Below are 13,731 nucleotides of genomic sequence, written 5' to 3'. Positions count from 1 at the left end.
GCGCTAGAACCCTTAAAATAATATTTTTTAATTTTATTTTTAAAAAGGAAAGGGTCTTCTAGCACAAGGACGATGCGTGCGATCACACATGCGCTGGAACCCTTAAAATAATATTTTTTAATTTTATTTTTAATTTTTGTTTTTATTAACAAACAATAATAAAACAAATTCTAAAGCTAAAGAAATAAAAGCAAAGACAATAATAAAAAAGATTACAGTCCAATAGGCCCAATAAGAATAGGGGAGTGCAGAAGACAAAACCAGGGGTGCTCAACAAAGTTGAGACTGCCAGTGGTGTAATGATCAAATTGGTGGTGCAGCACGAAATGGCTTGCCCAGGCCCAATCTTGTTTTTGTTTGCAGAAAGGGAAAGGTGGTGTGAATAGCGAACAGGAGGTGGCAGGAAGAGTACAGCCCAAGCCCAAAGCCTTTTTTTTGTTTGCAGAAATGGCAGGGGAGTGAGAATGGGAATGCAAGTGGTGGTGGGCAGAACAAATGCGGCCCAGAGCCAGGCCCAAAGCCCTTTGCCCCTAAATATGAACCTTAGGGGTTCCTCTAAGTTCATCTCATTTCACTCAACGCAGAACAAGAGGCAAAGAGTTGCTCTCCATCCTCCCAGCCGACAGCTCCCAAGACCAACATCTCCACCACTCGTCCTCTCCGCCACTAGACGTCGACGATGGCGTCGCCGGTGACATTGCATGCTGCCAGAGCCACCGTCGAATCCCAACACTAGACCCTTCCTCCATTTCTTCTCGCGTGTCGTCGCCACCCACTGAGCCAGCACCGTGGCGCCCCGGGATGCTAACGTGGTCGCCGGCCACCACGCCACCGCTGCTTGCTAAAACCACCATGGACAGACCTTCCTCCCCATCGAATCCCTCGTCAACTACTGATTCGGCGCGGCTCGAAGACAGGGGTTCCCCTTTTTCTCCTTCTCCTCTTCACGCACGACCCAGATTCGCCGTCGGCAACAGTTGTCTCCTTTCTCCCTCCAATGGGTGACTGAAGCATTACCAGAAACAAACAAACATCACTGTGCTTCCCATTGTTCCCTTTTTTNATTGTTGGATTATTTGTGATTCTATTGGATGAAGGATGGAATTAGGTGAAGAAGGAATCAAGGTTCGTCCATGGTTTAAAGAATACGTTGGCAAAAATGAATGATGAATCGTGATGGCTATTGTGTATAGGATGATCTCTATTTTTTGGTGGTTTTTGTGTTAATGGAAGGTTGAGGGTGAGGGTCCTGATGTGTGAATAGAGATGGGAAGTATGGTGGAGATGGAGGTTAGGAAGTGATGTTTTGTGTTTCTCGTGGTTGGGTGTGATGGTGAAGATGGAAGGGATGNGGGCCAGAGAGATGATTCAGTTGGAGGAAAAATGGATTCTGTTGTGCGTATANAGATGGAGGAGGGACGTGCCTATGGCCGAAAGGAAATTGATGTGAAAAAAAATAAGTATGTGTGACCAAGGAATTGATTTCCGAGGGTTTCAATATATTGAGCGAAAATCTGATTGGGAAAATGGTGGACACCTTGAATTTGATTGAATTCCTCCAGATGAAGGAGNATATGGTTGTATGTGATGATTGCAGGGATAAATTTCTGAAGAAAGGTGATTACGGGTTAGGCAAAGCAGAGAGATGCAGCGTGTGTGCTGGGCGATGAGGCGTGGTATTGTTTTTTAGGTCTCCTGATGGGTTGTGCCTGATGAAGGTTTTTGATGGAGATGAATATGGTGGGTATGATGGGTGATGAGGTGTGGGTGAAGTTTTGTTGGAGGTGGTTACGGGCTAGGGGAGAGAGGAATGGAGTTGATGGATTTTTTGATGGGTTGTTAAGATCGTCATGGGAAACATGGTAGAGGTAGGATGGTGAGCCCAAAAGGGAGTGTCGTGTGTGTCCTCCAGGAAAAAATGGGTTTTTAGGTAGGTGATTCTGTTGAGTCCCTCTATCTAGTGAATGGCTGCGTCAAAAGTGTGCGTGAAGTTTGTTGGTGTTGTGGATCAACGCCAATTGCCACATCACACATTCTTCCCCTTTTTTCTTTTTTTTTTCTTTTTTCTTCTTTTTTTCTTTTTTTTTTCTTTTTTTTTTCTTTCTTCTTTTTCTTTCTTTTTTTCTTTTCTTTTCTTTTTTTTTTCATTTTTTTTCTTTTACTTTTTCCAAAAGAATATAAAAATAAAATCAAATAAGATAAAAAAAAAAAATCAAAGTAAACTAAAAATAAAAAATAATAACACAAAATAAAATAAAAGTAAAAAATAAAATAAAATAAGACAAAAATAAAAACAAGTCGTATTATTTAGTTACCAGGACGAAATTGGGTGTTGACAACGACCAATAGCTAGACAGTATACAAAATCCGGATGAGTTGTGTCGTGTAATTTGATGCATGGTGTGTTTGGTACGCTTTGCTTGTTCTTTTTAATATGTAATTAAGCATGATGACTTGAATGACTATACTATAGGTATGTTGTTTGTTTATCTAGATCACCCTTGCTTTTGTGTTATATGTTGCTTAGGTATGTTTTCTCTTACGATGATCATTCACTTGGATGAGAGCAGATGTTGTTGAGAAGATGTCTTTGGAGCAAGTACTGGAAGATGTTGATGTTGCCGCTTAGTTCACCTTAGGATTTCTATATTTAGTTTGGTGTATTTTGGAACACTTTAATTTGTTGAAGTTTCAAATTGTATCCTCTTTTATAGATGACTGTAATATCAATTACTGCACTACTATTCTATTCTAACTTTTCTCTTTATTTGAATGGTGACGTCTTCATTACATGATTAATATTATTATATATTTGGGATGTCACAGAAGACTTTTCGTTAAAGATTAAAATTCTTTTATTGCTTCTAAACAATGTGAAATTTTTTAAATCTTAAATTCTTAAGACTAGAGTAGTAAGTGAAGCTAAGAATCCAGTTACTGTACATGTCTATGTCTTTGATAATTGGAAAGTTTGGATTCCTTAATGCATTGTCATACCGTTAAATAGAAAATAATGTGTTTATCTGGGCCTGCAAAATAGATGTCAAAAATCAACCAATTAAAAGGGTGTTGCTCCCTACACCTCTCCAAGTGGGACCTGTATCTCTCCACTATTTTAATTTATTTCAAAAATATTCTACACCTCCTCACTATTTTCTTTTATTCCAAAAATACCCTACACCTCCCCACTATCCTTAACAATATTTCTCTTTCTCTCTCTATATTATTGGAGCATTTACATGGCTCATTAATGGAATATTTACATGACTCAAATTTCAACTTGTGATATATTTTCTTAAATAAGTTTGATTCAATCTTATTTTTCCTGTTAAATATATTCTTTTCTTTTCAAATTACTTACTAAATGGTAAAATTTTGTTCTAAATTTCTAGAAAAATGTTTATATTTGTGTGTGTTTTTTTTACATATAATTTTTGGAATAAAAGAAAATAGTGGGGAGGTGTAGAATATTTTTGAAATAAATTAAAATAGTGAAGATGTAGAGATCCCACTTAGGGAGGTGGAGGGAGCAACACCTCAATTAAAATTAAAATGTACAAATAATAATCATAAGACATAGATTCAATAATTGAACCTTGTTACTAGAATTTGTCATTTGAGCTCTTAATAACTAAATTAATTCTGATCTTATAAAACCAAGTTCTATTTCTCTAATCTATTTAATAGAGAACTTTTTAAAAGTTTCAATGTCCAGAGTCACGTAAAATTTCCAAAATTAGATTACTTTATTTGCAATATATTTTCAATTATTCATTTTATTTGTTTTGTAATTTAATAATTATCAAATTTCAGTCATATTTTATAATATTTTTTTCTTTAAATATAAATATTTGAATAATAATTTTATAAAAAACTATTTAAAATAATTTTTTAATTATAATCATATATAATTTCATTATTTTGAAAAAAAGTTAAAAGTATAATATATATTAAGTTAATTTAAACTTAAAAATAAATTAATTCAAAAAGAAAAAAATATTCAGAATAAATAATTTTTTATAAGTCTATAAATTACTTATACTTGGATATAATTATAAAAATATATATTTTTTAAGGTCTAATAAATTTAAAAGTCTATATTTTTACGGATTCGTTCCAATTAGATCTTTTATTTTGGAAATGTTCAATTAGATGTCTAATTTGATAAATTAGATTTAATAATATTTTTTCGTTAAATACAATAGACAACGTTAAGTTTTTAAGTTTTTAAACAAATGACATAGTGAGACATTGTTTTATTTCCAAGTGTTACCGTCTGAGTTTATATTACGTGAAATTTTTATCATTTTAAAGTATTGGCAACTTAAACCCGGTTTCCCTCGGAAAGTGGCATCGACCCCAAGACAAACCATAGCCCTCTTTATCATGACCCCTTAACCTCAAATCAGGGGCAAACTCGTTCCCACGCTGCTTGTTGAAATCAAACACATATACCTCAGAATTACATGTCTTCGCGGCAACAATAGTAGGGTTCTGCGGCATACAACGCGCTTGATTCACCTCCCCGTCAACAACAACCTTTTGGGAAATTTCTACCTACAAAAACAACAACAAATAACACTGAGGATTTTCATCGAACAGTTAGTGCGCACAACTCAATTATGCAAAAAGACGGGCAAGAGTAAAACAAACCTTGGGAAGAACAGGGTCTTCAGGGTCGGTGGCAACGATGGGTTGTGAGGCGTCGGCAGGGAGGGATGCGTCAGCGAGCATGAGGAAATTGGGTTCGCCCTGGGCAGTGTGAGTAGCGAGGAGGAGTTTATGGACATTGAAGGAAGGGTGGGAACGGGGTTGGGGAGAGGAAGGAAGCCAGTGAACGGTGAGAGAGGGCCATTGAAGAGGATGAGAAATGAACAAATCGTACAACAGAGGAGTGTTCTTCTTCCAAACGAAGAACTCTTCTTCAATTTCACCTTCATTATACTCTTCCGTATTTTTTTTTGTTTAATATCTATTTTGGTCTCTCCGGTTTGTTCAAAGTGGTCCCTCATTTTTTCAAAAGTTCACTTTAATCTTATTTTTCACAAAAATTGTTCAAGTTGGTCCTTTTTTATAACGGTGTTAAGTTACAGAGCTACCAGGTGTGTAATGTTTGATGATGTGACATTATAATTTGTTTTAAAAAAAATATATAATGATGACGTGTAAATGAATATAATTAGGGTTGGATTAAAAAAGGAATTAGTGGTAATTAGGATCAGAAGATTGAGATTCAATTTGGGGTAATTCGATTTGGAACCAATTTTACAATTGGGATTGAAATTGGGGTTAGTTTAGGGTTCGCCAGCGAAGGGAGTGGTGGATGGAAGCCATGACCTTGGGGTGGATGGAAGCCATGACCTTGGGGTAGTTGGGGGAGTGGATGTTGGAGGAGAGGGAGAAGGTTGCTAGAATTGGGTTTCGGCCTTCCCCTCTACGGCGGGTTCTGATGGAGTTTGGCGAGTTCTTGGCCTTCTCCTTTCTTCAGATGGCGAATTCAAGTGGAGGAAGGTTTGAGGATGAAGACGCGAGAAATCTTCCCTATGCGGAGGTGCTGCTCGCAATTTGGAGAATGTCGCGTTTAGGGTTTCGCTCTCACAATGAGGATGCGAGGAACGAGATGGTTTCACGTTTCTGGGTTTTGTTTGGTTTCTGGTTTTTTGTGTTTCAGGTTGAGACGCGAGGAGCTTCGCGTGATGAAGATGGTAATTCTGCAAATGCCATGGAGGAGGTTTTGTTGTGTTCGGTGGCTTGAACAAGCAAAAGCAATGGCGGCACGGTGATGATGCGATGGTGGACTGGGTGGCATTCTGCGTCATGGCGGTGTTTGTCTGAGTTTTAGGTGATAAACGAGAACGATGGTAGTGGTGTTGTGTTTGGGAGATTGAGAGAGTGGTGGTGGAGGCGTGTTAATTCGTTGGGAGGACGACTCTGCAGTGGAGATTTGCGTTTCTGGCAAGGAAGATGGAGGCCGAGGGAGATGGTTATTTCGGTGAGAGACTTTCGGAGGCGGCAGCGCCGGGAGGCAAACCTCTCTGGTGGTCTCTCCTTTTTTAATCCAACCCTAATTATATTCTTTTAAACGTCATCATTATATATTTTTTTTAAAACAAATTACAATGTCACATCATCAAACATTACACACCTAGCAACTCTGCCGTTAGTGAACTTAACGTCGTTACCAAAAAGGACCAACTTGAACAGTTTTTGCAAGAGGTAGGACTAAAGTGAACTTTTGAAAAAAGGAGGGACCACCTTGAACAAATCCTCCCAAAGGAGGGACCAAAATAGATATTAAACCTTTTTTTTTTTTCTGCGCCAAAACTTCAAACCCTCGTGTGCGAATGTCACCTGGAAATAAAACAATGTGTCAGCATACCACTTGTTTAAAAACTTAACGGCATTAATCGTATTTAATGAAAAGAATATTATTGAATCAAATTTATCAAATTGGTAATCCAATTAAATACTTTCAAAATAAGACAGTTCAATTGAAACGAACCCACAAAATAGAAACCACCTATTAATTTTTTTTTAATTTTTTTATTTTAAAATTTTTTATAAATTTATTTTAATAAACTACTTAAAAAGAATTATATATATAAACTTTTACTTTATTTAAAATTTTGGTATCTAGAATATAACAAACCCGTTAAAAATAAATATTTTTTTAAGAAAAAGAATCAATTATAAAAAATTAATAAGTTGTTACTTTTATAAAATAATTTTATTTTTATATTACAAAATTAATATAATATAAAATGTACGTATATCAAAATTAAATAAAAATAAACTTAATTTTATAAAATAAAAAAAGTAAAAACTAGATATTAAAAATACACATGACTAATAGTGGAGGTTATCGTTTTATTTTTCTTTCCTAACCAGAACATATGAGAAGAAAAACAAAAAGAAAGAACAAAGAAGAAAGATGGTCACAACATTGATCTTTCTCTAACGTCAACAAGAGGCCTTCCCTGTATGAAGACAAAACTCCTACTTCCTCCAAAGTCAAAAGGTTTACCTTTTTGTTTATCCATTTCTCTCAATAGTCCTTATTTCTCGTTCAAGATTGTTGGCCACGTCAATCTAGATTGTACCGTATGACCGTTTGGTTAACACACTTCCACAGTAATCAAACGGTTAATGTTTCCAAAAGAACAAAGATTTTTTCAAACTCAAAATAACGATGTGTTTCGATCAATTGGTCACCATTTCCACAATGGACCGATCCGTAATTACATATTAAACTATCATCATAAATCTAACATGTTTAATAAAGTAAAATGAGATAAAACATACTTATAGACTTTTGGGCCATAATTAATCCTAATTAAAAGTCCACTTCAAAATAGAGCTGAAAAATTTAGACTAATAAAAAATATTAATGTCGAAAAACTTTTGTTAAAAATTATTAATATAATAGTCTAAGAATAAAAAATACATTATTTATAATTTGATTAAAAAATGTATTAATTAACATATTAGAAAAGAAAGCAAAAAGACAGAAGATGCATAAGATGTTCAAGAGGTAACACTGTATTATTAATCAAATTGTTATACAAGCACCAATTTATAAGAATGAAAAGATAGTAATAGAACATAACTATTTTTTAGTTTTTGGTTTACAAAAAATACACTAACACACCTTCCTAAACTAAAAACTAGACAAAACAAAACATTTTTTCTGCACATGAAACGGTTGTTGACTTCATTTAACTTGATCTCGGATGTCTACTTTAACAACACTTATTTATTTTCTAAGAGTTAGAAAAAATTCTCCTTTCAAAGCCTTGGTTAGGACATCTGCAAGTTTATTTTCTTACTTGTAGTGTGCAACTTCTAATTTCCATTGCAAACTTGTTTTTTGATGTAGTGGAATCTTATTTTAATGTGTTTACTTCTCCCATGAGAAGTTGGAAGTTTAGCTAGATCAATTGTTGACTTGCTATTCACAACCAATCTTACTTTTCTAGTTAAATCAATCCTTAGCCCTTTCATCAAAGAATTCAACCAGGTTGCCTAACAAGTAGCTTCATAGGATATACTGTGCCTCATAAGATGATAGAGCTACCATAAACTCCTTTGTTGAGTTTCAAGAAATGGGTGACTCTTCAAGAAAAAAGATGCACCCTGTTTTACTATGAATATGCAGTAAACTCCTGTACTGTACAGTATCTTGTGTACCGTACAGTCTCTTACGCAGAGCTAGAACATCAGGCCATTCTAGTCTGGTCGACCGTCTGAGCCAACCATCAGCCGTAAGGTACCTAAGGTACCCTGGCCAACCAACCATCAGGCCAACCAGCTTGGCCGAGCACATGGTTTGGTTATTAACGATAATAGCTCATTAAAACCCCTAATGGAGATTAAGGTATGACTGAACCGTCATCAGGCCCACGAAAGGTAAAAGTCGATTACAACTGGTATAAATAAAGGTCACAGGTATGATTTCTGGGAAGATTGTATGATACATGCTCTACTTGTTATAGTAATTGTTCGGTCACTTTATTGACTTGAGCGTCGGAGAGCCTTTGATAGGTATTCGTCTGCCCAACTTGAAGAACGAGGAGGGAGAATGAACAACTTGGAGTACGAGGAGGAAGCAGGTGACCATTCGGCCTTTCCCAGGGAAGCGCCCAGTCCTCACACTAGCCCGTTCGGTCTCTACCGGTCAATAGTTTTCACAAGTCGTCCGGTCTCCATCAATTCGGAGTCTTCTCACGTCGTCTGGTCTTCGACACAACATTACACTCAAAACAACTCCAATCCATTTAGAGCCTTTTCTCTTGGTAACAGTATCCCATAGACATGTGTTCCTTGTAGGTATTTAAGAATACGTTTAGTTGCATTCATGTGTGACTCCCTTGGACTTTGCATGTACCTACTTATCATCTAAGAATAAGTTATAAGAATAAGTTTAGTTGCATGTACATAAGGGTTTATAACCTCACTTTCTTATTTTTATCACCATCCATGTATGTCTTCATCAAAATCTCCCTGTCTTCCTAAACAATGACTGCTTTTGAAATTTTATTAAAAGTCTTTTAGCTCACACATTGATAGATGAGAAACCTTGCCTTGTTATCTTGTTTCTATTGTAGTTTGTGACTCCTTTTCTTTTCATCACTGGCCTTTGAATCCAACTTTCTGATTCCTTCCATTACAACCTCTTCAATATCTTGAAAGTCAAATATGGCTTGCATCTTGATGTACTAATCATCAACTATCTTGTCATCAAAGACTGAAAGTATCATTCTTCAAACCCTATTATTCATTTTCTTAATCAACTCTTGAAGTTTCTTGAACCTCCTGAATTCATCCAAAAGGATTTTGCATTCTCAAAAAAATACTTCTTTTCTAAATTCACACTACTCTAGACCTTGATCTCACCCACAACTTTTATACACACTTATCATATAGGATAATAAAAAAAAAAGAGAAAGAAAAGCAATAAGCTCTTAATACTATATAGGATAATAAAAAAAAAAGAAAAAAGAGAAAGGATGCTCAAGAAGTAACACCTATTATTAATCAAAATGTTATTCAAGCACCAATGTATAGGAGGAAAAAATAGTTACTGCCAAATTTCTCAATTCACGCTCACTCACTTAATTTAAAATACATATATAATTAATTAACTTAAAATATATTTTTAAATACAGATAACTTTACAAAGAAACTCACCTAATTAATTTAGAATATAAATGTAATTACTTTAATATTTAAATAGAGACAACTCTACAAACATTTAAAAGAAACAAAAAATTCCCTTAAAAATTTATTAAAAAATCAACACTTCCTCTTTAACAAAAAAAAAAACAGAGAAAAATATGCCATAAGTTGTTGAAGTGATCAAATTTTATACCCCAAACTTCATCTACCTCTCAGTGTTCTGACAAATCTGTGACTTCATAACTTGAGTAATGCTCCCAACATGATTTCCTGTGATGAACAGACTTTAAAATTTAGAAAAGCAGTTGAGTTCATGTCATGTCTGATGAAACTTGAAGCTAATTATAGTCATTCCAAATATATTTTACTTGATATTGCCGACCATGTTGATCCTTCTCCAGTAGGAGTGGTTCATGCCTGATTAAGGTTTAACTAAGTATTTCTTATATGATATGTATGCTAAGTGTTAATGGAAAAAATTAAGATATGTTAAACCTTGTCAATGGAAAAAAGTTGCAGACTATGTACAGGTTCAAGAATGGGAACCTGATTTGTAATAGGAACCCAAATAAATACGAGAGTAACTTTATCAAGCTCATCATTGATCCCTTGTAGGAGAAAAACCAAGACCCCAGGACTAATCTTACTTACAACCTGGGCCTTGCAAGTCTTGGCTGATCAGAAGAGAAGGTAATCATCATCAAAGAACAATTGGAAAATACATAACTTTTGTTACAAACAATCTTCAAAGGCAAAATGTCCTCCTTGGTTTGGTGGATGAGGAAGGATAATTTCAGCATAAAACAAACAAATAACTTAGGAAAATCCATTTGATAAGGTAATTATGAAACTCTTTTACCTTATGACAGTCCCAAAGAAACAACTAATCCATTAAGAAGAGGATCCCAGCTTTCATCTATCCAAACTATGCTACGATAATTGAAGTAGAAGCTAAATTTCTTCTTTCTAACTCATCCACTAAGACTTAAAGCAGATGGAAGAGAAGTCATGTACTGCAAACTGGGATGCTTTCTCTATTTCTTTCAAAAACAATTTCCTTCCACTAGCGTTTTTATGTGCTTGAAAATTCTTTATCCACAGAGAAGACAAACACCACCAAAAAACAAATGAAATATACTTCAATCATATTTAGCAAACCTCAGGCTTTAGAAATTGTATTCTACAAAAATTATAAGCAACAAACCAATTAGAACATTAAAATAAAAATCATCAGAAATAAGACTAAATAATTGAACGGTTAGGTAAGATGCATCATATGCCCTTGCAAGAGTAAAAAACAAGAAACCACATAGCATGTTGCTTTGATGGTCCTCTCCCTAATTTACATCCTAAGCTTACGCTGTTTATCAGTGCAGAGAGTATATGTTACGCCTAGTCAATCACTGATCCCTTGTGTAAGCTGGGACTTAAAATAAAAGTACATATTTTTTTCATCTTCAAAGGCAATTACAGTTTAATTATATATATATATATATATATATATATATATATATATATACACACACATATATATAAAAGCTAAGTGTTGAGAATTCAGAAAACTACAGATTATAAGGCCTTGAGAAAAAGCTGCTCACATTCAGGTAACTCTCTTTACTAAAGAAAAAACTAATGACATGCAGGTAACTAAGACATCGGGGAAAATAACATTGCAACTGACTTGGGTGGGATGCACCAGCACTTTGACGAAGTGCAAATCAAAGGCGATGCATGAGAAACAAGTAGCAAGCTACTTTGATGGTTCTCTCCCTCAAAATATTAATTTAATATCGTGTGAACTAATAGTTCACATATCAGATATTAAACTGATAAGAACAGATACTACACTTGATCTTAGCCAAAAGGCCGAGAAAGGTATGCTTTGANAAGCCGAAGTATTCGAAATTTATATCTCAAGCTTCACCTACTTGTCAGTGCTCTGACAAGTGTGGGACTTCATAAATAGAGTCATATGCTCCCAAAATCACCACGTCAATAACAGACTTTGAAATCAGCAATTGAGTTCATGGCATGTGATAAAACTTGAAACTACTCAGTCATTTCAATTTTCTTTTCACTAGATATAACCAACTATGTTACTTCTTCTCCAATAATGAAGCCAAGAATCTAATTGTTGTCCATGTCTCTAATATGTGATGTTGCAATCTCTAATAAGTGATGCGCAACCAGGAGGAGCTGTTTTCTTCATTGTTATTTACTTGAACACTAAATTATTTTTGCCCAAACAAGTCAAGATATGTCTGCATCTGTCAAAACCACTAAATTCATCCAATGGTTATAATAGGAAACCCAGATAAATAATTCACCAATGATTATGTACACCTAGCTAGCTAATCTAGCTAGCTAATTGGAGAAGTGTAAATTGAAGAGAGTACAACAATATTCACCAAAATAAGTAATTGACTACTACGACACCTGAAACAAAACGCAAAATGCAAGTAAATTATTGTAATAGGGAATCCCAAATGTTTAGGTAGAACATAAAAACAAATTATCAGAAATCGAAGCAGATAATTGGACTAATTTGGATGGGATGCACCAGACCCTTGCAAAAGTGCAACGCAAGGACGATGCTTGAGAAACCAAGTAGCAAGCTACTTCAATGGCCCTCACCCTCAAAAAATAAATTTAATATCGAGTGAACTAATAGTCCACATATCAGATATTATCCTGATAAGAACAGATACTACACTTGATCTTAGCCAAAAGGCCGAGAAAGGTATGCTTTGAATGTTTGAAGAGTTTAGATTTTATTTCTCAAACTTGAAATCTTTGTCAGTATTCTAACAAGTGTGGGACTTCATAAGTCAGATGCTCCCAGAATGACTGTCTACTATCAACAAACTAAAATTTAGATAGCGCTGAAACTTGAAACCGAAATTATTTTTCACTTGATATTAGACCAATAATGTTGACCCTTTCCAATAGTCAATTATGAAGAAAATGTTTATCTTATTATAATTATCAAACTTATTCATCAAAAAATAGCAAATATTATGTATCTTAAGTAAAACTAAAAAAATGTCTTTCATTAACATGAACTATTAGAATTCCGCATATTTTATATTTTTGTATTCTAAAATCTTAAAGTCAATAATAAAGTGTCAAACTTCAAATTAAATGTTGATGATGTTAGGATTCAACAAAGAAAGGAAAAAAGTTGTTTGTAAATTGCTTATAGAACTCAATGGTGATCAGTGCCCTAGACTAGGCGCTGGGAAAAAACGTTAGTTACGTGTTTGAAGTTTTTTGATACATTAAGAAGTCAGTACCACGATTTAACTCTATAATATTCTATTAAAAATGTGTACATATATATATATACAGCAGAGCATAAACTGAAAATGGTAGTAGCAGCATGAGATTTGATGAATGCAAGAAAGAGAAGCATTAGTGTAGAATTGTGAAGAAAGAAAAGGGTTTTCATCTTCCATCAAGAACGCCGCTGAAGACTTGGCTGTCTCCACCTAATGATGCTTCCCATTCTGTGGATGACATAACAATCTGTGACAATGCCACAACTATCTCCCTCATCACAGGCCTGTCGTTTGGATCTTCGCACAAACACCAATGAGCTACTTCTGCCATCTGCAAAGCCGAATGTTCCAAATAACAAANTTATGAAAAGAGAAAAACGAGTCATGTGAAAAAGTGATATATATAACTATTTTATGTCAGAATAATATTAGATTAAGGAAAGCAGCATCATTAGTCTAACCCCTACATTATCTCTAAAGACACACAATAACTATGTTATAGGAGTGATCATTATTAGCTTTGTTCAAACACAAAATATTCTTTGAACCAAAGAACCTCATCCTTAGTTCTTACCCATCTAATGCTTTTGCTTTTAAAACACATTTGTTTGTTTTAGGTGATTAAGAAACTCATTCGTTTGTTTGTTTGACTAAATTTTTCATTGGTGCTCTTGACTTCTTAAAGGGAAAAGTTTAGGTTACAGGTCCTCCCGAGTGAAACTGATATCCTCAATTACTAATTTACTGTCTTTAAAAAACTAATATCTGTCAAAACTAT

At 34.7% G+C, this 13,731-nt stretch overlaps 1 protein-coding gene across 1 annotated transcript; it reads right to left on the bottom strand.

Moving 5' to 3' along the window:
* Positions 1-4,241: 4,241 nt before the first annotated feature.
* Positions 4,242-5,337, bottom strand: LOC111240560 (WD-40 repeat-containing protein MSI3-like). Its single transcript, XM_022775733.1, has 2 exons — positions 4,654-5,337; positions 4,242-4,557 (listed from the first exon to the last, which is right to left on the bottom strand). Exons 1-2 carry the CDS (start codon positions 4,732-4,734, stop codon positions 4,309-4,311), a joined length of 330 nt encoding a protein of 109 aa, XP_022631454.1. The 5' UTR covers positions 4,735-5,337; the 3' UTR covers positions 4,242-4,308.
* Positions 5,338-13,731: the final 8,394 nt, after the last annotated feature.

Source organism: Vigna radiata, chromosome 11 (genome assembly GCF_000741045.1).
Source record: "Vigna radiata var. radiata cultivar VC1973A chromosome 11, Vradiata_ver6, whole genome shotgun sequence".
NCBI lineage: Eukaryota > Viridiplantae > Streptophyta > Magnoliopsida > Fabales > Fabaceae > Vigna > Vigna radiata.
Note: the sequence above shows the minus strand (reverse complement) of the source record. Positions and strands in the feature narration are given on the sequence as shown.